This window comes from Lissotriton vulgaris, chromosome 10 (genome assembly GCF_964263255.1).
Source record: "Lissotriton vulgaris chromosome 10, aLisVul1.2, whole genome shotgun sequence".
In the NCBI taxonomy this organism is placed as follows: domain Eukaryota; kingdom Metazoa; phylum Chordata; class Amphibia; order Caudata; family Salamandridae; genus Lissotriton; species Lissotriton vulgaris.
In genome coordinates this window covers 740,895,408-740,915,599 of record NC_141698.1, presented here as the reverse complement: position 1 = coordinate 740,915,599, position 20,192 = coordinate 740,895,408, and the positions used below count along the sequence as shown (strand labels likewise).

Here is a 20,192-nt window from a genome sequence, read left to right as displayed (position 1 = left end):
CGTTCTGCCAAATGGAAATGAGTGAAGACAGTCGAGGGCCTTGTTCCGGATTCCTGCATCATGAAGTCTGCAGGCTAGGGTGCGGTAAGAGACTGTATCGAAGGCTGCAGAGAGGTCCAGGAGGATGAGGGTCCAGTGTCTCTTCTGTTGAGGAGGGAACAGATGTCGTCTGTCGCGGCGAGCAGGGTGGTTTAAGTGCTGTGGTTTTTCCTGAAGCCGGATTGGATTAGAAGGAGGTGAGGATGTTGTTTAATTCTATGAAGGGGGAAAGCTGGCTGTTGACAGCTTTTTTGATGAGTTTAGCTCAGTATGGGAGTAAAGAGACCGGTCTGAATTTTTTGAGGCTTGTGGGGTCCGCCAAGGGTTTTTTCAGGAGAGGGGTGATCTCGACATCTTTGCAGTCATCGGAAAAGGAGGCGGTCTCGAAGGAGCGGTTGGTAATTCGTCGAAGCTCGGGAATAAGATGTCAGTGGCTCTGTGGTCGATGTGGTGGGGGCAGGGGTCCGAGGGGGCCTCCTAGTGGACAGACTTCATAGTCTTCAGGGTTTCTTTGAAGGTGAGGGTGGTCCAGCTGTCAAGTGTGGGCTGCGTGGTGTAGGGAGGAATGGTGGGTGTAGGCTGCCATCATCAAAGCTGACATAGATGGTTTTGATTTTGTGATGGAAGAAGGCGCTGAGTCTGTTGCAGAGTTCCTGGTAGGGAGGATGTTGGTTGTCTCACAGTTGGGATGGTGGCCGAAAGTTCCTTGCAGTTGTGTGTGTGGGCGGAGATTCTGTCCTGGAATGCTTTCTTCCTTAAGTATCTGATGAGTTTGGCGTCTGCAGGTTCATCTAGAGTCTCAGGTTTCGGTGGAGAACCAGCTGGCTCTCTAGGCATGTGGGTCGCCATTTTCTTGATAAGGGCAATGGTGTTGGCGCAGTCGGTCATTCAATTGTGCAGGGGTTGGGTGGCGGTGGTTGGGTCGTTGTCCGTGGGGGTGGGATTGAGAGTGGAGCTGCTGGGGGAGGCTAAATTTCTCAGTTTTTGTACAAGTGAAATGTCAGCCTAACTATAACATCTATGAAACCTTTGGTTTTTTCTCTGTGAATTTCTAAGGTTTTTTAAATGCTAATTCCTAACTATAACGTCCCTGAAACCTGTGTTTTTTAGTGAGTATATATATAAATATATAGGGCTATTGAACACAATGACTCAACCTACCCAGTAGCGAGGCATGTTGCTAGCTTCCACCAGAGTAATCAAAATCTGCTTCTTCTTTGACTGGGACCACGTCCTAGTCAAAGAACGTGGAGGAGACAGAGAACTTCATTTACGCAGACTGGAATCCAGATACATAATAGATCTACAAACTAAGATCCCATCAGGATTAACCATGGAAGAAGAACTAGCAATTCACTTGGGCTAACTCTTTCACCATAGCATTCTGTATATTTATTTATTATCATCGCCTCATACTTATCCGACATCACTGTAGATCCGCACAAAAGTGTATCATTTACAATCAGCACCATAAAAATTCAAGAAACCCAGGTTCATATGAACTTTCTAGTAATATAAGTTGATGAGTTAAAAGCAGCAGCTTGAAGTTTTTAACCATGCTATAGTCTTTCGAGACTTTGTTAGATGTCCCTCTCGAGTTTGAAGCAACTCCCTAACAAAGAGGCATTACCACAACTCATTATTAGGTGTCCCTCTCCAGTCAGTTCATCTCAAGCCAGATGCAATTGCTTTGAATGCCCTTCACATAGGTGAGGAGATGTAGCTTCAACATTAAAGTTTGTAATTTAGTTAGAATTTTAAATGTGTACAATAGGAATGCAATCGTTCACAGTAAATATATCCAGAGGTTGCAGTCGACTAATCAATAACCTAATCTATATGTTGTGGCAAGAGGGAGCATCATTTGGGCAACAATTGAGCAGCCTAATGGAGAAAGATGCTTTACTAAAAGCCCATTATATGTTTATATTGTATTAGAAATGTTTAGGAAAACATGAGGCTGGCAACTTTCAATAAATAAAATCACTTGATTACTACTTATACTATTGTGATGACATTCTAGTATACTTAGGTACCAGCAGTCCTAGTAAAATCAAGTGCCTTCAAACTTATACTCAGCAAGCTGGTCCCCAGAGTGCAGTTATAGTAAGGTCAGCTATTCCATAGAAAGGACCATTTTTACTGATAAGTTTGGTGCCTTTTGACGAACCTGCACAAACATTTCCAAAATAAAAGATGAACCAGCTTGGCTCCTTCATGGAAAACTTTGTGCTGATCCATCAATTGGGGGTCAGAAAAGGAGGGTCCCCACATGTTTATTCCCCATGTTAATTCCCACAGAAAAAATTGCTGTCAGCTGAACGGAATTATAACAAATTTGGTAAAAAGTTAAAACTTTATTGAGAAAGTGTGCATTTGTGATTTGGTATGAATCCATTCAGCGTTTTTTGAAAAATTATCATTAAAAGAGGGGCTCAGCATGAGCATGGATCAGTTAAGAAGTTAGTTATATCTCGAGAGTTGGTCCGACAGAGGTCCCGAGGTAGCACCTCAGAAGCAAAAATCTAAAAAATTGTGCCACCTGAATACTCAAGTGAGCTTCTTCTCCTGTGGACATTTTGGTACAAGTGCCATGGAACAGAGTTATCTGATTGGCTGGCCAAAACTCACAAAAAATGTTGTGGCCAGTACAGGACTCTGGGATTCAATACCTGTATCCAGAAGAGGTTTGCAAAATAAGGCATACGAGGCAGGGTAGGGGCACTCTGACACCTCAACACTTGTGGAGGGGAGGCGAATGATACCCGAAAGGCAAAGAATTTTTTTTAAATTCAGGTCAAGGGTACTGTGATGCTCTCGAAGTGTCTAGCACAGGAAACTTTAAGTACTGTGGCACTCCTGTGGGAGTCATTGAATATGCTTTGCCTCATGGTACCATGGTGCTGGGCAAGCTTCATCAGGGAAGCTCGCATGGTACCAAGGTACTATGTCAGTGACGCCTGTCTGGCAGTACCCAAAAACAGTTCCAAAAAGGTAAAAGAAATTGTGGGTTCAGCGCTGGTGGGGAGGTTGGTCTTCAGTTAGCAGATTGGCGTCCATTGGGGATTGGTGCCCATAAAGGGTTGGGCACAGGACTTGGCTGGAGGCCAGGTCCTGTGGCCAACCTCTCGCTGCACAAGGTCGAAGAAAGCTGTGGTGAAGTTGTGTGCAAGGCCAAGTCAAAGAGGCCAGGCCTTGCAACCAACCCCTCACTGTGTTTGGCCAAAGACCATGCACAGGCAGTGGGTTGAATGGCATTGTTTGGGTAGGAGTAAGGCCTGCAGGCAATCTTTTAGCCAGAGGCCATGCACAGCATGGGGGCTCAGGCTCCCATGATGGAACTGTGTGCCAGAGGCCATGCCCTGCTACCAACCCTCCACTGTACACGTCCAAAAGTTAAAAGTCAAGCAAAAAACAAAACAATGAATGTCAACAGGCAAAACTGCGTACAACTACTTCTTCATAAAGCTAGTGGCACTGAGCAGAAGGAGTTGGGATGATTTCTTGAAAATAATTAGATGTAGTTAGAGGCTGAGGGCATGACCCTATTTGCTAAGCTCAGTGCATACAGACATAGAATGTGAACATGGTAGTTGTCCATACTCCAATGCTTATAAACATCTGAAAGCTGAAATATGATCGTAAACACTGAAATACACTGGAAAAAAACAATGGTTAAACTGATATTATAGTTACACTTGAAAATAAGACCTTAGCTTAGGTAAAAAAAATGATCTTCACTGAAATAAACAAGGGTTAAAGTGATGCTATAGTTAGGTTATGAAGTCACACAAGAGTTAACATTTAAAAATGGAAAAAATACTGAAATGAGCCAATTATAGTTCAATCAGCTAACTTCAAATTGTGCCGCCACCTCTCACTGCTTATGACCTCATGTATTACATCTCTCATGACATGAAAATTACATCATTGATGACATCACTGATAACATGTAAAATGGTGTAATTAATGACATCTATGGTGAACTCATCCTTTCATTGTGACACTGTCATGTAGTGTTGGTGTACTCAAAGTAATTTGACAAACTACTCTGTGAACAATATACCATCCTCAGTCACTTGATAATGGATATAATGTTTGAGCACATGGTGGACACCTAGCCTATCTGTCAAGTCAGCCACACTTGGTGGATTCCGGCCTCTTTATATTGGTATTCACCCACCTAACAAACAAAATGCCGCCACAGATGTTAAAAACGTAAACATCCTCCAAAGAAAGAGTTTGTCTTCTAGTCACCTATGACCTACAGAATGGCAATTGGATGCAGGGTCTGGCCAACGTTCAAACTTTTACATTTATTTAAATGCTTTTGATACTACAGTGCTGGCACCAAGGTACTATAGGAATGTTCTCAATGAGTACCACAGTCCTGGGTGCTGGCACCACAGTACTTACATCTTGAAATAGTATTATGTTTTTAATTTAACTTAAGGAAATAGATCCTTTGGCACCCCTCACCCCACACACACTTGGCCCTAGGGTTCAGTTACCTACATTTGGTGGATGTTACCCTTATTTTACTGGTATTTACCATCCTAAAAAGCAAACTGTCTCCATTGACTTTAATGGGTCACCCCTTTTTTTAAACCTTGAAGATCTCCAAAAATGACTTTGTAAGATATTCAGCTTAACAGAATCACCCTATTAGAGACTTCAAATGACCTGCAATTTTAAGTTAAAATGTTGACAGGTAAGCAATTGCCACTGTTATGTCACATTCTACCAGGACCTATGGCCAACTCTTTGTAGTTTTCTAAAATACGCTACACACTTTTCTGACATAACTCTACAGCATACAATCTTAGAGCCAATCTTTCAATTCTAGTATGAGTTAAAACAACTTGAATAATAACAGTTGTTTAAACCCCTTCACTGCTCATGACGAGCTCAGCTCGTCATGAGGCATGGTTGAGCTGTGCTCATGACGAGCTGAGCTTGTCATGAATAAAGATAACTCTGTGAGTCCAGCACCGGGGGGGGGGGGAACCTCTAGCAGCCAAGGTGTTAATTTACACAACACCTTATTCACAATTTCTATATGCATATATTTGTATTCAATTTTTTTTAAAGAGCTCTCAAGACAACTAAAGCTGCCTTTAGGTCAGTCCTAAAAAGTTGCCACTACCACTAGTCTCGGGTATTCAGGTCTCGTCCTGAAAAACAAAAATGAAACCCATAAGGATTCAGGGGTAGCATCCCCATACAATCTGGATCATGTTTCCCTGTCTCAACTCCAACATTTGCCAGGGAAAATTGCAGTGTAGTAGTAATTGCTGCTAAACTCCTGATTCCAATCACTGGGAGAACATGGGCATTTTCACAGATCAGAAAAAAATGGCCCACTCGTAATCAGAGCCTTAGACACCATGGTGGCCATTGTCATGGTAGAAAAGGGGCTAGTTATTTATCTTGCATAAGCCATTCAAGGGCACTACAGATGTTTTAATACAGTGTCTTGATCACTACATTCCACAAAATGGGAAATAGCTGATATGTATACCATTATATGGATGTAATTGTCCATCTTGTTATAAAGTATCAATAAAATTGTCACACATTTTTAGCGGTGGCAAATGGAGATTCAGGACGTTTGCGACCACTAAAAAAGGCATTAGCATGTATCAACCTTATTTTGTGAGTTGGTAACCAGTTACTGACACACAAAATAGGGTTTGCCAGTTGCTATTAGGAAGGGGCATGCCAAGGGTGGAATGTGGTCGCGAAGCAATCGAAGTTTACTGCCTACCCTTTGTAATTGGCAGCGAAAACATTTTTGGTCCCACAGACCACTGCCTGCTCTTAAAAAATTTAACTGAAACGTTCCCTTTTTGTTTTTGAAATGCATCCCGATTTCCTTTAAAAAAAACTGGTTATATTTTTTTTTAAGTAGCTTTATTTAAAAAGTAAAACAAAAGGGTTTTCCCACTGGGGAGTATTGTAACCTGTTCCTAGATCAGGATTCAAACTCACAACCATAAATCACACCATTCATTTTGTGGAACTGAAAAACACTTACCAAGAAGGAACATATGCAAACAAGTTATAAAAAGGGTACAATTTATTAAAAATATTTTAGTTACAAAATTTATCAACAAAATCATCAATTAAAAACATATATTGCACAAAGATACACAAAAATATAAAAACACAGTTGGGGCCACCTAACGTGGACGTGGAGAAATTAATCTAGAGAGACACTACTGTCTGTCTTTGTCATTTCATTTCGGACATCTAGTTTGTCAACAATGGAAGGAATGTTGTTCCTTTGAACCAGAATTGTTGTTGGCAACGCCGAATATGAATTTAAGTTTTAGCGTCGACGCGTTTCGGAAGCTTCAACTTGATAAAGGCTTCCTTCCTCAGGACCAATTTATATTTCTATTCTCCACAACGTGAAAGAGATTAAACCGGGGTGGTTATGTTGCTCGTGGAAAGCTACCAAGAGTGTAGCTCCTTGTCGCCTGTGAAGTCATCAAGCTTTTATGCTCCAGTCTTAAATTTATTTTCAGATGCTTGTATTTTGCAACTTGTCTGTTCGGAGAATAATCCAAAAACAGAACTGGCCCAAACCTCTTTTTGTCTGCGCCAACCGGCGTACTTGAATTAAAGGTTCCCCTCCGTTTTCAATCGTTTTGTACTAAAAAAACGGGTCTTGTCTCCGTGAGTGGGGTTCTGTTTTGCAGCCAGGTAATTTTACTCGTGGCTAAAATACGGGCCTCGTCTCCGTGAGGGGGGTTCTGTTTTGCAGCCGGGTAATTTTACACGTGGCTGTTCTTCGCACACGGCTGGTTTCCCCGGGACTGCTGTTCTATGGCGTCTGACCGATCACCGCTTGTATTGTGAGAGTTTATTTAAAAAAGCAAACATAGACATGAGAGTTCACCATTCCTGTGTTATTGCCTATTCTCAATCGGTCGCAAATTGCAACCTGACTCATGAATATTGACGAGGCAGGTCATTTGCGACCCCATTGGGAATCACGAAATGTGTGTGAGACGCATTCGTAGATTTCCTTTTGCGACTTGCAAATTGGAAGTCGAAAAAGGAAATGGTCGTACATTTGGACCCAGATGCTCTGCAGGGCAGTGAAGAGTGGCAGAATACATTTATTTCTTTTTTTGCAAAGTGAGCACTGGGCACTGTCCAACAATAGACAACTTTTATGGGAGGCAAAATAATGTTTAAAATTATAATAAAAGTAAGCCTGAGTGGAGGATGGAATGAATAGGGTTGGTGGAAGAAAGTGAAACACAGAACTTGTGGGATGAGTGCTGGCATTGACACAAGGGATAAGAAATTGGGGAATAAGGAATTAATATGAAGCATGCAGTTGGGGTATTCAAGGGTGGAGGAAATGATAGAGGGGGAGCAAGAAAATATAAGCAATGTCATGGAGTGCTAGTAGAAAAAGCAAAAGAAATAGGTCCATAGGGTGAGTAGTAGGAGTAATCAAGTCATACAATCAAAGGATGATACAGAACCCATGCTCCTGGGAGAAACAAACACAAGAAGAGGAAGGAAAGCCATCGAAAAAAAAGAAAATACATCAGAGTGACCAGAAAATTAACCAATGGTAAGCAATTGTCAGACTCTAAGCCCACTGTAAGATTTTGGTCTAGTCCGTAAGAGGTCTTTTGCAATAAGACAGCTAAAACCTATCTGCAGATGGGACCAAATGAATAAAAAAACAATGTCCTGGTACACATTTGGGAGGCATCTCCAGCATTTTGGATCCACCTAGTAGCAGCTGACATTGCGTTTCTCACCATGAATGAGACAGGCCTTTACAGCTTTTATGATATGTAAGTACAGTTAGCAGTGACAGTGAAGACCCTGCAGAGGCCTGGGTCATATAGCAATTGTTCTACCTGCCTTGAAATGACTTTCATTCTCTTTCAAGGTGTTGACGCTTTTGCTCCTGAATCATCCTTGGTTTCCACAAAATGTTTTCAGAAATGTTTTGTCCCAAGTTTCTGAGTGATTTAACATGTGATTTGTGTATCTTGTATATCTGTCATCTCTACTGTGCTCAGTAAGGCTGACAATATAGAAAATATACAAATCACATATTTAATCATTATTATTAAGTTCTAGGAATGCAATGATGCACAAAGCTGAGCAAGTAGCAGATATCTCTCACCGACATTCTGTCATGAAGCTGTATCTGTCCCATCTATCACAGGGACAATTTGAGAGCTTGCTATCAATCCACTCACCAATCTCTGAAGCAGCGCCATATTCAGCGTTATGCATGCATCCTAATTGAGTTAATGAAGATTGATTTAGTTTTAAAAATCGAAATGGTCTCATCAATAAGACACGCTGATTTTAATGACCTGTTTTGCTTATTTAGGAGGGCCCAACTGACTATTTGGCCACTGCCTCCACTTCTTTGGCAACTCCGGTCACACAGGTAGGGAGAGATGCATCACTGCCTCAGCTCTGTCCTGATGGTGCCCAACCCTGGTATAATGCTTGCACTATCCCGGATCTGGCTGCAGGGTACGTTGTTGACGGAGTGTTCTTGAACGCTGGTCCCAAATCGGTGTCCATTTTTTGACCGCCGGGTACCGTTGCAGGCATCACTAGACAACGGTCTAGGTTATTGACCTGAGAAAGTGGTATGTAGTTTTCACCTACCAATTTGTGTAGATAGCATTCACTTTGGTCCTGAAGAAGTGCCCGATCCCCCAGACACATAAGCCCCGAAACATGTTGACCGATCGAGAGTAGGGCACATACAGCTAGGTAGATAGCCTCTAGTTCACTGCCACTCTCTATATTTTAATCAGGCGATTTACCTTTTGAATAAATAACTGTTAGGACTAACTGACCTGCTTTAATCACTTTCCCCGACATCTATACCCACTAGGCACTTCACCCCCACTGCGCCCTACGGCAGGAACAGAAGATCCCCCCTAAAGAGCCCCGTACTGGGTGCCCGTCAGGTATTGCAACGCTAACTTGAAGAGGCACAGGCTCATATGATGAAGCATGACACCTAGCTTGATAGGTGTGTGAGAGCTCTAGTTCTGAAAAGGTGAATTCCCCTTTCCTCCCCTTTAATGTGGGGCCACTTCTTATTTCTCCCTGCTCTCACTCTTACCTCCAGAGGAACTCCATACCCTTCTTGCACAGTAATGCTTGCAATTTCATAACATTAGTGAATGTTGCCATTTTTGTATCATTGTTCTGACTGCTTTTGTTGGACTTGGCCTGTAAGACTGACATATTTGCATCTATTCATATATTCACTCACCCACCTAATTATCCATCCACGTAGCCTGCACTTCTTCATCCATTTAGCCATTGGCTCATTCTCATATTCATCCACACAATAACACATAAAGAAACTGATCAAAGAAGAAACCAATGTAATTCTTAAATTAGCCAGACCTATTGGTTTGCAAACATTTGTTTTGTGTTCAATCTCATACTGGACGCTCAGTTAACGTAGGCCTTTAATGAGCCCTGTAATACGGTGTATACTTTATAGCTTTATGAACTATGTTAATATTAATCAACCTTATTTAATTTTAGGCAATTGAAGACCACGATAGAATATGGGGTGTTATAAGCACCAGTGCTGTGAACCAAGATGGAAGATCCGTCACCCCTATTACCAGACCTTCTAAGAAACAACAGGAAAGGTTATTAAACAAGATTTACACAACTCATGTTGATCCTTCAGTTGTGCAGTATGTTGAAGCCCACGGCACAGGGACTCCTGTAGGAGATCCAGTTGAAGCAGCAAGTATAGGCAACATGATTGGCAAAGCCAGGCCTCCAGGTTTGCCACCTCTCCGGATTGGTTCAGTGAAAGGTAACATTGGCCACACAGAGTCGGCAGCCGGAATGGCAGGGCTGATTAAGGTTCTTCTAATGATGCACCATAAGACAATAGTTCCATCTCTACACTACTCTGAAGAAATCAGCAGCATCAATGCAAAAGAACTCAATCTTTGCATTCCAACTTCTGTCCAGACATGGGAAGAACTGGAAGGAGTAGGCAGGATAGCAGGGGTGAACAGCTTTGGCTTTGGTGGCACCAACTCTCATATTGTCGTAAAAGAATTTACACAATCGTATTTCTCTCATTCTTTGAAAAGACCTATTGAAATATTTGTGCTCTCTGCTGCGTCCATTGAATCGCTAAAACATATCATTGAAGATACTGCAGTTCACTTAAACAAAATGGATACTATGTCTCTACAAAATTTGGCCTATACATCTGCCTGCAGGAGAAGCCATATGAACAATAAGTACAGAAATGCTTTTGTCACATCCTCCATAAAACATTTGCAACAACAACTTACAACAGTGAACATAACAAGAGAGGTTCAAATGAAGGCAAATCTAAGCATTGTGTTTGTGTTCTGCGGTAATGGTGTCAATTATAAAGGCATGTGTAAGACACTACTCAAGTTTGAGCCAGTTTTCAGAGACAAATTCAAAGAAATTGAAAACATTTTGTTTTCTTACACGAGCATCAGCCTTATTGATTTAATTGAAAGTGATTTTGAGGATTTTTCAATAATAGAAATTGCTCAGCCACTGCTTTTTGCTACTCAGGTTGCTCTTGTATGTCTTCTCAAACACTGGGGCATCAAACCCATTGCACTTGTTGGTCACTCAGTGGGAGAAGTAGCAGCTGCACATTGCTCAGGCCTGCTCTCCCTCACAGATGCTGTTAAAGTGATTTATCACAGGAGTCTATTGCAATCTAAGGTTACGGGTGGGAAAATGTTGGTCGTTGGCAATGTACCTGTGGTGGAAATATCTAAAGCTATTGAGTCACAGTCTGGAAAAGTATGCATTGCTGCTTTCAATAGTCCAAAGTCCTGCACGCTGTCTGGAGAAGCAGAAAGCTTAGAGAGTCTTCAAAAGCAACTAGCTCTTCAGTTCAAGGGAAAAAACATATTTCTTCTATCTTTAGATGTTCCAGCAGCATACCACAGCCCTATGATGGATCCAATCCTCCATAAAGTTGAGGAGAGTCTGCGAGATATAGAAAGGCAAGGATCAGAAATGATTGAGATTATTTCAACAGTAACTGGGGAGATAGCTTCTGGAGATGACTTCACAACAGGAAAATACTGGGCTAGGAATGTTAGAGAACCTGTGACCTTTGTTCAAGCAATACAAACTGCATGTAAGGGGAAAGAAAATCTGGTGTTTGTTGAAATAGGACCCAAAAGAGCACTGGAAAGAAATATTAAAGAAATTCTTGAGGAGGAAACATTAGTTTACCCCACTGTCCAGCCCAGTAAAGAATATGAAGCCTTGTTTGCTCTCCTAGAAAAACTGTTTGTCCTGGGATATAATCCAGAGTGGAAAAATGTGTTTGAGGGATATGAGGCTGTACCAGCGCTCTTTCCAAGGTATCACTTTACCCATAGAAAAGCAACAAAAACAGTGGTTGAAATGGGTGTCCAAGGAAACCAAATAGTAAATTTGGCCCACCCTCTTCTCCACAGTGTTAGTAATAACAACATGGAATTTGGGTGTACCTTATCAATGACATCTACACCCTACGTTTACGAACACAAAAACAATGGCATTGTCATAGTTCCTGGTTCGTTTTATGTTGAGCTTGGGATAGCATCTCTAATGAACAGTTCCCTTCCTAAAATACCTTTACGTGCACAACAAATTGGCATAAAGTTTTCCAGTCCATGTATCATAAATCAAGGTTCACATAACATTAAAATTCAAGTGAAATCTAAAGACATGGTGGCACATTTCAAAGTATTGTCACCACATGCCGTGTATGCAACTGGAAAAATAACCCAAAAAGTAGGAAACGCAGCAAAGGAAGAATCCATTTCCCTCCGACACATCATTCGAAGATGTCGATCAGTATTAAAAATCGATAAAATGTATGAAACACTAAATGTTCTAGGATTTGAGTATGGGCAAGTCTATAAGCAGCTAAGTGATATATTATATGGAGAAGACTTGAGAGAAGGAGTAACCCACGTAACAGTGAATAATCAAATCACAGAGGAGCTGCATAAATATTATATCCATCCTGTTGTGCTAGATGCTTTTCTTCAGATGACAGTTGTTATGGCTACTTCAGGTACAGGAAATATAAAGGCTAAAGCAGGCTTTCCTTCATCTATCAGCAGCATACTACTTTGCAGACCACTTCAGAGTGAAATGGTTATATATATGAAAATAAGCAAAGCCACTCATGACTACATAGAAGTCTGTGGGTGTTTTTCTGATAAAAATGGGACTATTTTGGTAGAAATTAAAAATGCTAGGATTACCTTTTTAGGAACAAATTCAAGCCCCCAGAGCAATTTTATGTATGAGAATAAATGGAAAGATCAGTCAAAGAGTTTTGCCCTTCATGCACAAGTGGGAGCACCAAAAGCACTAGTTTTTGCTGACAACTTTGGAATTGCTCAGCATCTGAGAGAACATTTACACCAAGAAGCAAGATACATTATGTACAGTGATTGGAAGACAGCCCTTGAATCTGGGAACACTTTGATGTTTGCCTTGGGTAAGATGGAAGTTGTTCTCAGTGACTACAATGATTTTTTATTTATGTGGGGAATTCATAGGTTTAAGGAAGAATTCCCAGTCAATATTACTCGATACATAGCAGAATGTAGTGAAGCTTACCGTCAAATTATTCTAGCATTAAGAGAACAAAAACCTGGGGCTTTAATTAGAAGCATAACTTACAGAACAGTGGAACTGGCTATAGATCACATTAACCCTGGTTTTGGGTTGCAAGGCATGATAAGAGCTTGTATTACTGAAATCCCCGAAATCTCATTTCAGCAAATTGATGTAAGTTCAGTCAGTGTTCAAGATATAACAGCCTTAGCAAACGTCATTGCTAGCTCTACTGCAGAGAACTACCCTGAGGTATTAATAAAGGATGGCAGCATTTACACATCAGAAATTGACCGAACAACATTTCAGGAGGATAGCATCATCATTCAAAGAAGACCCATTGACAACTCTAAAATGTTCACTTTGTACTCAACAGATCCTTACAAAATACAAGACATTTCTGCTGAATTGACAAGTCAAAGAATGAATGATCTTCCTAACCAGAACATTGAAGTTCAAGTTGCTAAAATATGTGCTCATTCAGAAGATTACTTTCCTGTTACTGAATCTAGCTACATGTTTGGAGGCACACTGTACTGGAAAGCAGAAGCAAGTGATACGCATCAACTCTTAGCTCTTGACCTGACTGGCACAGTAACTGCAGTGGGCAAAGATGTCAAAAAGATAAAAGTTGGCGATCATATTATGACATGCTACCCAGTAACTGCCTCTTCAAAAGTTACTCTTCCAGGAGGGGTTTGCTATAAGACCAAGAAAGTCCCCTTCCTTAAAAATGTGCCTTGTGTTTCATATTTTTGGATATCATGGATGATTCTGCAGAAGATGCTTCCAAAGGTGAGATGTGAAACATGTTTAGCAATTATTTCTTCTGAACCCAAGTCAGTTTTGTGTGAAGTGCTGACATTAACAGCAAATGAAGCTGGTTGGAAAACAATAATTGAAACCCCTACTTCTGCTACCAGCCAACGTGTTAACCACTGTTCTGCTCTTGTATTGCTTCCATCCCTTGAAGACATATTAGACGAAGGACTTTCACATTCAGAACTAATCAAGGACATTGTGATTGTAGGTGATAGTCAGGAGATTAGAAATTTGCAAACTCAAATTGGAAAATGGCATGACTGCGTGACAATTCATTCAGTAGATCTTGAAAATATTTTCCAGAAGACATGCATAAAACAATCATCAAAGCCATTCTATGCATGGATCAAATCATTGCCGACCGAAAAATTCCTAAATCTACAATATACAGTTTTCCAACAGCATAGTAAAGTTGATGAAAAAAGTGTTCTGCCCCTATCCTATTTCAGGTGCACCTCTATTCCACTTATTGTACTGAAAGATGATGTGTTGAAGACAAGGATTTCAGACATACATGTGTATGATGTAAGAAGGACTATTTTTAAATGTTATGCAGTTTACATAGTGACAGGAGGGCTCACAGGTCTTGGCTTTGAAACTGTAAAGTTTATTGCCAAGCATGGGGGAGGGTACATTGTGATACTGTCAAGGAGAACACCAACTATAGAAATGGAAACACAAATAAAGGAATTGCAGAAGCATTATGTCTCTACCACAATAATCAGCCTACAGTGCAATATTGTTTTTCGATCGGATGTTGAAAAAGCTGTTGCTTACATTCAAAGGCGCTATCCAAAAAATCCAATTAAAGGTGTTTTCCACAGTGCTGTGGTTTTCCATGATAGACTGCTTGAGCATTTGAATATTTCAAATTTTGAGGAAGTTCTAAGTCCAAAAGTAGAAGGTGCAATTAACCTTCATTGTGCCACAAGAAGGGAAGAGCTGGATTATTTTGTATGTTATTCGTCTATCACTGCCTTCATTGGGAATTCCGGACAAGCAAATTATGCTGCTGCCAATTCATTTCTGGATAACTTCTGTCACTACAGAAGAAACATGGGACTTTCAGGCCAGTCTATCAATTGGGGTGCCTTGGATCTTGGGGTACTGAAGGACCAAAATATAATCAAAAAAATCTTAGAATCAAAGGGAATACTCACTCTGGATATACAAGAAATTCATGAATATCTTAAAAAGGTTCTGATCATGAATGCCCCTCAACAGGCTGTTATGAAACTGAATTTCAATTATTTGAATAGTAATGTCATTTCATTAATCCCTTCACTGAGAACTAGATTCTACCAAGTTGCAACTGAAGAACTCAGCAAAGAGGAACAGGTACCTAAAGGACATGTCCCCTCAAACCTGCAGTCTGTCAACCCTGAGGATTACATTGTGTCACTGGTGAGTGAACTCAGTCATGCCAGTCCAAGTGAAATTACCAAGGACACATCTCTCGTATTTCTGGGGATCGACTCAATGGTGGGTATGACCATTCAAAATCGCATCTATAGTGAAAGGAATGTGAAATTTCCCCTTGTCACACTCCTTGATCCTGAAACAACAATTCAGACCCTTGTAAAACTTTTGGAAGAACACGTGAACGAAGCAGAGCCTGGAAACAAAGCCCTTGTGAAAAATGTCAGTTCTGATAACACCAAGCTTTGAGAAGAAGTACTGGCAACAAGAGATGCATAGAAGGCAGAGATAAAAAGGACATCCATTTGTTTTTTTGTTTTTAAAATATTCTGTTCTTTAGTATCAATGCTTTGTCTTTTGCTGCCTTTCTCTTTTAAAAATTATTTTCATCTGTCTTATTTTTAATGTTTGCTTGAACATTTTTTCTTAGGCAGTGGTCCATTTGTTGACATGACTTCATCACATGCAACAGGAAGTTACATCGGAGGATGGCAATAAATGTTGTCTATGGACCCCTTATAGCATAAAGTTGTATCTTCAACTATTTCAGTATTATGTTCCTCATTATACATTTGTTGTGCCTAACACTCCCTCATAGACACGCATATTTATTTTGATCCTACCACACAGCCATAGCATACATACCTGGAAATCTAACCAGCTACCCAATTATACTGGTATTACTATTTTTGCGCACTCCTACTACATCTACTATTACTAGCGCTGCTTCTAATATATGTGCCAGTACCACCAGTACTACTTTTAATACTGTTAGTACTACTAATCTTATTCTGATAATGGTAACACTAGGGTCAGCATCAGTAGTAGTACCAGATGTGCCACGTTCAAAGTTATAGCACTAGTACTGGTATCTTCAGTAAGTGTAAAAGAAAAAATGGTAGCACTTGGTTTACTGATATTAATAGTATTGGCAGTACAATGGGTTCTGGTCTTGTAGTAATTGTAATATGACAGTCATGTTTATGATACTAATCATGTAATTAATGTGCATAGTTGTTTATAGGGAGTATTATTGGTAGTATGCCGGTATTTAGGTCGTAGATTTAGTGCAATGTTTAGTGCTAGTAAAAGTTTATTAGGAAAGCAAGAGGCACCACTAGGTGTAGTAGTTACACCAAAAGTGATTACAAAATAGCACTGATGTATATATCAGGAGATAAGATATTAATAACAAATAACAATCAGTTTATGTTACAAAACGTAATGCTCCATTTAAAACATTTACTGCCAAAAGAACAGATACAAATTGTGTACTGGCTTGCACCTTCCTAAATGTATGGCTTAATGATAAGATCAAGGAAAGAATATATGCTAACATAGGGCTTAAAAGGACAAAGAGTGATGGAAAGCCACCCGACAGGTGACCTTTCAATGTGTTCTAGTTTCTCGACATTATAAAAAGGATGGTAAATGCATGTGATCATTTTTTTTTAATTGAACACGACACAGAGGAGAGTCACGACTGGGGATCATGTCTTTCCTTCCAAAGGCAAATAAATGGAAATGGTGTCATTTTCCCTCTCCCCGTGCCTGAAAATATCCAACAATGGTAATTGAGCAGCCATCCTGACACTAGCCAATTTAGAAAAGAGAAACTCTCTAGTGCTCAGCCCCATTACCCAACCGGACAGAAGTTTAAGTGCAAACTGGAGGCAAGTTTATTAAAATAAAAAAATATCTTCTAGAGAGAAAAAGCTGAAGCTGAAACCAATGGAAGGAAAAGCTTGAAGGGGTTCCGTCAGCTGCTTTTAGGGCCCTTTACCAACCACACAAACAGCTGCCCCTGTCGATACCTGCGTTGGAAGCAGCTGTCACCTGGCCCCATTGCTTATGCCATCGCTGGAAGGAAAACCTACTAGATGAAATACCAACTTTCCAAATAAAGGGGCTGCAAAGGGATTTCTGTCTGAAATGTTCCACATGGCAAAAAAAAAACACCCCTAGACAGAGCCTCAATACTGGATACACTAAAATAGGCATGGGGGTAATTCACAGCACAAAATAGCAGAAACACTGGACAACCTTAATGTGATGCTTAGAAATGCCACATAAGATAATATATGCAAAATGTGTCTGCACAGGAAGATAAGTGAATCTTCCTGGCGACTTGGGATACTACCCTACAACCAGCCACAAGAAATGTGAATCATTGCTGAGGATGTGTCCATGCTTCATGTAACCAAGGAAACCTTTCAAAACGTTATAATTTTATATGCATGATTAAATACAGTCAGAAACATATGATACATCACACCATGAGAGAATTTGGCATCTAAAGAAGAGCAAAATAATTGTCTGTCTCCTAGGATACCATGACAAGGAAGTCTGTGAAAGTCACATCATTCCTTGGGCACACCTGGAAGGAGAGATCCTTGCTTGCTTAAAGGATCTTCAACCTGGCATCTTAAACAGCTTTAATTGTCTTGCACAGGCTAACTTGAAAATGGAGCATGCTTAACTGTGAACTTCTGCACAGGGAATATAAGATCAAACCTGGGAAGGAACAAGAGACAAAAACACGTTAAAGATAAATGAGCAGGTACAAAGGGTATTGGCAGCATATTCTTAAATTATTTCATCATTTTATTGATTGCAAAGGCATGTTGAGCATTAGTGGAGGGTCCCACTGAGAGGTCCACAAAGTTTCTAACTTTATTGCTTTGGTTGTAGAATAAATCTAAAGGAGGGGCAAGATTCGCCACTGTACCCTACAATGTAAGGAATTCTCGGAATGAAATGACAGAGTTTAAATGCTGGCCAATCAATCCTAACATCTCTTAATTGAAAAGTAGCCCTTAAAGCAGCGCATGTTAAATAGTTTGGTTTGAAGTATTTAGTTCACCATCATCTATGGACTGTCTACCAACTTCAATCTATGAGCTATACTTTTCTCCCAAGCACTCAAACTCACACTATGGGCCATACCAAAACGGTGTACAGGAATATTTCACTTTTTGGCAGATGTCCAGCATACACCCTACGGTAAATGGGTGCCTGTGCCTTGAAAAAAGCACTTTTGAAACTCTTTAATTTATTTTCACATTTGACCTATAGCTTATCATTTAACATTTCAACAATATAACTCTTTTAAATAATGCAATACCATAATATTAATTTCACGATTGCACCCCAAGTTTTTGGATTGGCAGGTCTTTTAAAATATTTTCTCTATTACCAACTTTGAAAGCCTCATGTAAGCAGTATTTGCTTTTTACTGAGAAGGGATCTTATCCCTTAACAACGATAAACATCCCTCTACTACCTCATACTAATTGTTTTATGATACAATCACAATTAATGGAGTTGGAGTACTTGGAATGAAGTAACTGACCCATAAACATTTAAGGATCAGTCAAATTCAGTATGTAAGAGTTATACTAAAACAATGGCCGTTTTTCCATGAAGATCTGAGGTAAACCTATCTACCACACTATACACAGATTTTTACAAGTAAGTCGATACTTCATCTCAAACTTTCATGCTGTACTAGGGTTTCACAGCTCTTGCTCCTTTAGAGGCGAAGCCAAATATGACAGAAACATGTGATACAATTTTAATAAGAATGTTTCCAGATTTTGCTTATTAGCTGTGTTTCTTTCACATTAAGGTACAATTTTATATCGGAATACTAATGTCACATGCAAAAAGGGATAAGCAGTCATACAGTTGCAACTATTTGAGCCACTAACCTCTGAGCATAATCTTCACCCACATATGAATGTCCTCCAAACTGTAGGTGACAGTGTTTTCCAAACCTCAAAAATCGCCACCCAACCTCAGAAAATGTGCATTGTTTAAAGATGATTAGATGCTGCACGGTGATTTTACAGTTATGACACTGCGTTATCTTTTATTGTGTAGTATTTGAAATACAATTGTCGTAGTTACATCCCAAATTGATGTGATTTGTATGTTTAAATATGTTTGTTTATCCCAAATAATGTTTTTAGATATCAACTAAACAAAGGATGAAGCTGCTTTTTTTTTTTAAGTTTGCATTTCAGAAGTTTACAACTCATTCGAATTACTGCCAGTATGAACTGAAATGTCAAAAGCATTTTTTGTTGTCTTTGGGTGTCTAAATGTCAGAGGGCTGTTTTTCACAGGCCTCACATCGATATATTATACTGTCTAATATTTGAATTCTAAGTGTCTTTATTACTTTCTGCCTGGAAAGACTTAATAAACTGCGGTTTTATTTTTATTAAAAATATTAATGAATGTCATTTTTTTTAACATGGGAATTCAGTTCATAAGCATCTCATGCAAGTGTCTATGAAAATGGCAAATAAATTGTTGGTGGGTATGTCAACCACAAATTCTAGAGTGTCTTCTTCATAAAGATAGGTTCCTCAATTTACCTTTTTGCATAGGATAAAAGTCATGTACCTGAGGGTTAATTAAGTTAGGAAGTGCACATGTTTATTTAAGGTATTCATAAAATACAAACATTTTAAACATATTGTTAATACTCTGGTTTCTAGATTAGATGGGTCATTCCCTGGTTCTTTAGAAACCAGGGCATACCCAAATTATTTTCATTGCATTGCTTCAAACATATATTATTAGTTTCACCCTGTCATCATATTTGCACTATTACGCTTACATTGGTACAGTATAATACCACTAATTTTGCATAGATTATGTTTACAATAATGGCACTAATTTTGCATAGAGTTTGTTTACAATTGTTGTATGTTATGTATATTTTTGAGTGAGTCAATGTGATGCTTTCTTAAGATTGAATGCAGGACATTAATTTTTCACAGATGTAATATTTTTTGTCAGTGTTCATCCAAAATGAGCTTCCGAATGTTTCTTTGTCTTCTGTTTTTTAATATAATGAATGCATTGTCTGCTATTAATAAAACATGTTTGATTCAATTATTTAAAAAAATTATGTAAAGGTTCATGTTTTACTCAATAATAAAAGACAATTGCACTGGATTTCAAAGTGTGCATGTGCTTCTGTGATGGATTTATAATGTTGGACCAACGAATGCAGTGTACAATGATTAAATATTACTGAACACTGGCCTGTGTTCTATGCCCCATACAACAAAGGTCTACATATATTGCTTGAATACATGCGACTTGCATATACATACTAGAAGATCCTAGATACATTGTTAAACTACTACATCTCGCTATACACTACAAAGGGTCCCTCACTTCTTATTTATACATCACAATAGCATTGATTGATGACTATATTAGACTCCCTCTAACTGGAGAGA

The 20,192-nt window shown here is 39.6% G+C and overlaps 1 protein-coding gene across 2 annotated transcripts in view; it reads left to right on the top strand.

The window, feature by feature from the left end:
* LOC147688735 (uncharacterized) overlaps positions 1–19,902 on the top strand; it is a 149,229-nt gene extending 129,327 nt beyond the window's left edge. The window contains exons 1-2 of one of the 2 annotated variants that reach the window (XM_086941608.1): positions 2,526–5,963; positions 6,921–19,902. In XM_086941608.1, the coding sequence (XP_086797734.1) occupies positions 9,826–15,183 (5,358 nt within the window). In that variant the 5' untranslated portion in view covers positions 2,526–5,963; positions 6,921–9,825 and the 3' untranslated portion in view covers positions 15,184–19,902. Of the gene's footprint in view, positions 1–2,525; positions 5,964–6,920 lie in introns of those variants that run through there. The other variant, XM_086941607.1, reaches the window with a different exon arrangement.
* The last annotated feature ends 290 nt before the right edge of the window (positions 19,903–20,192 follow it).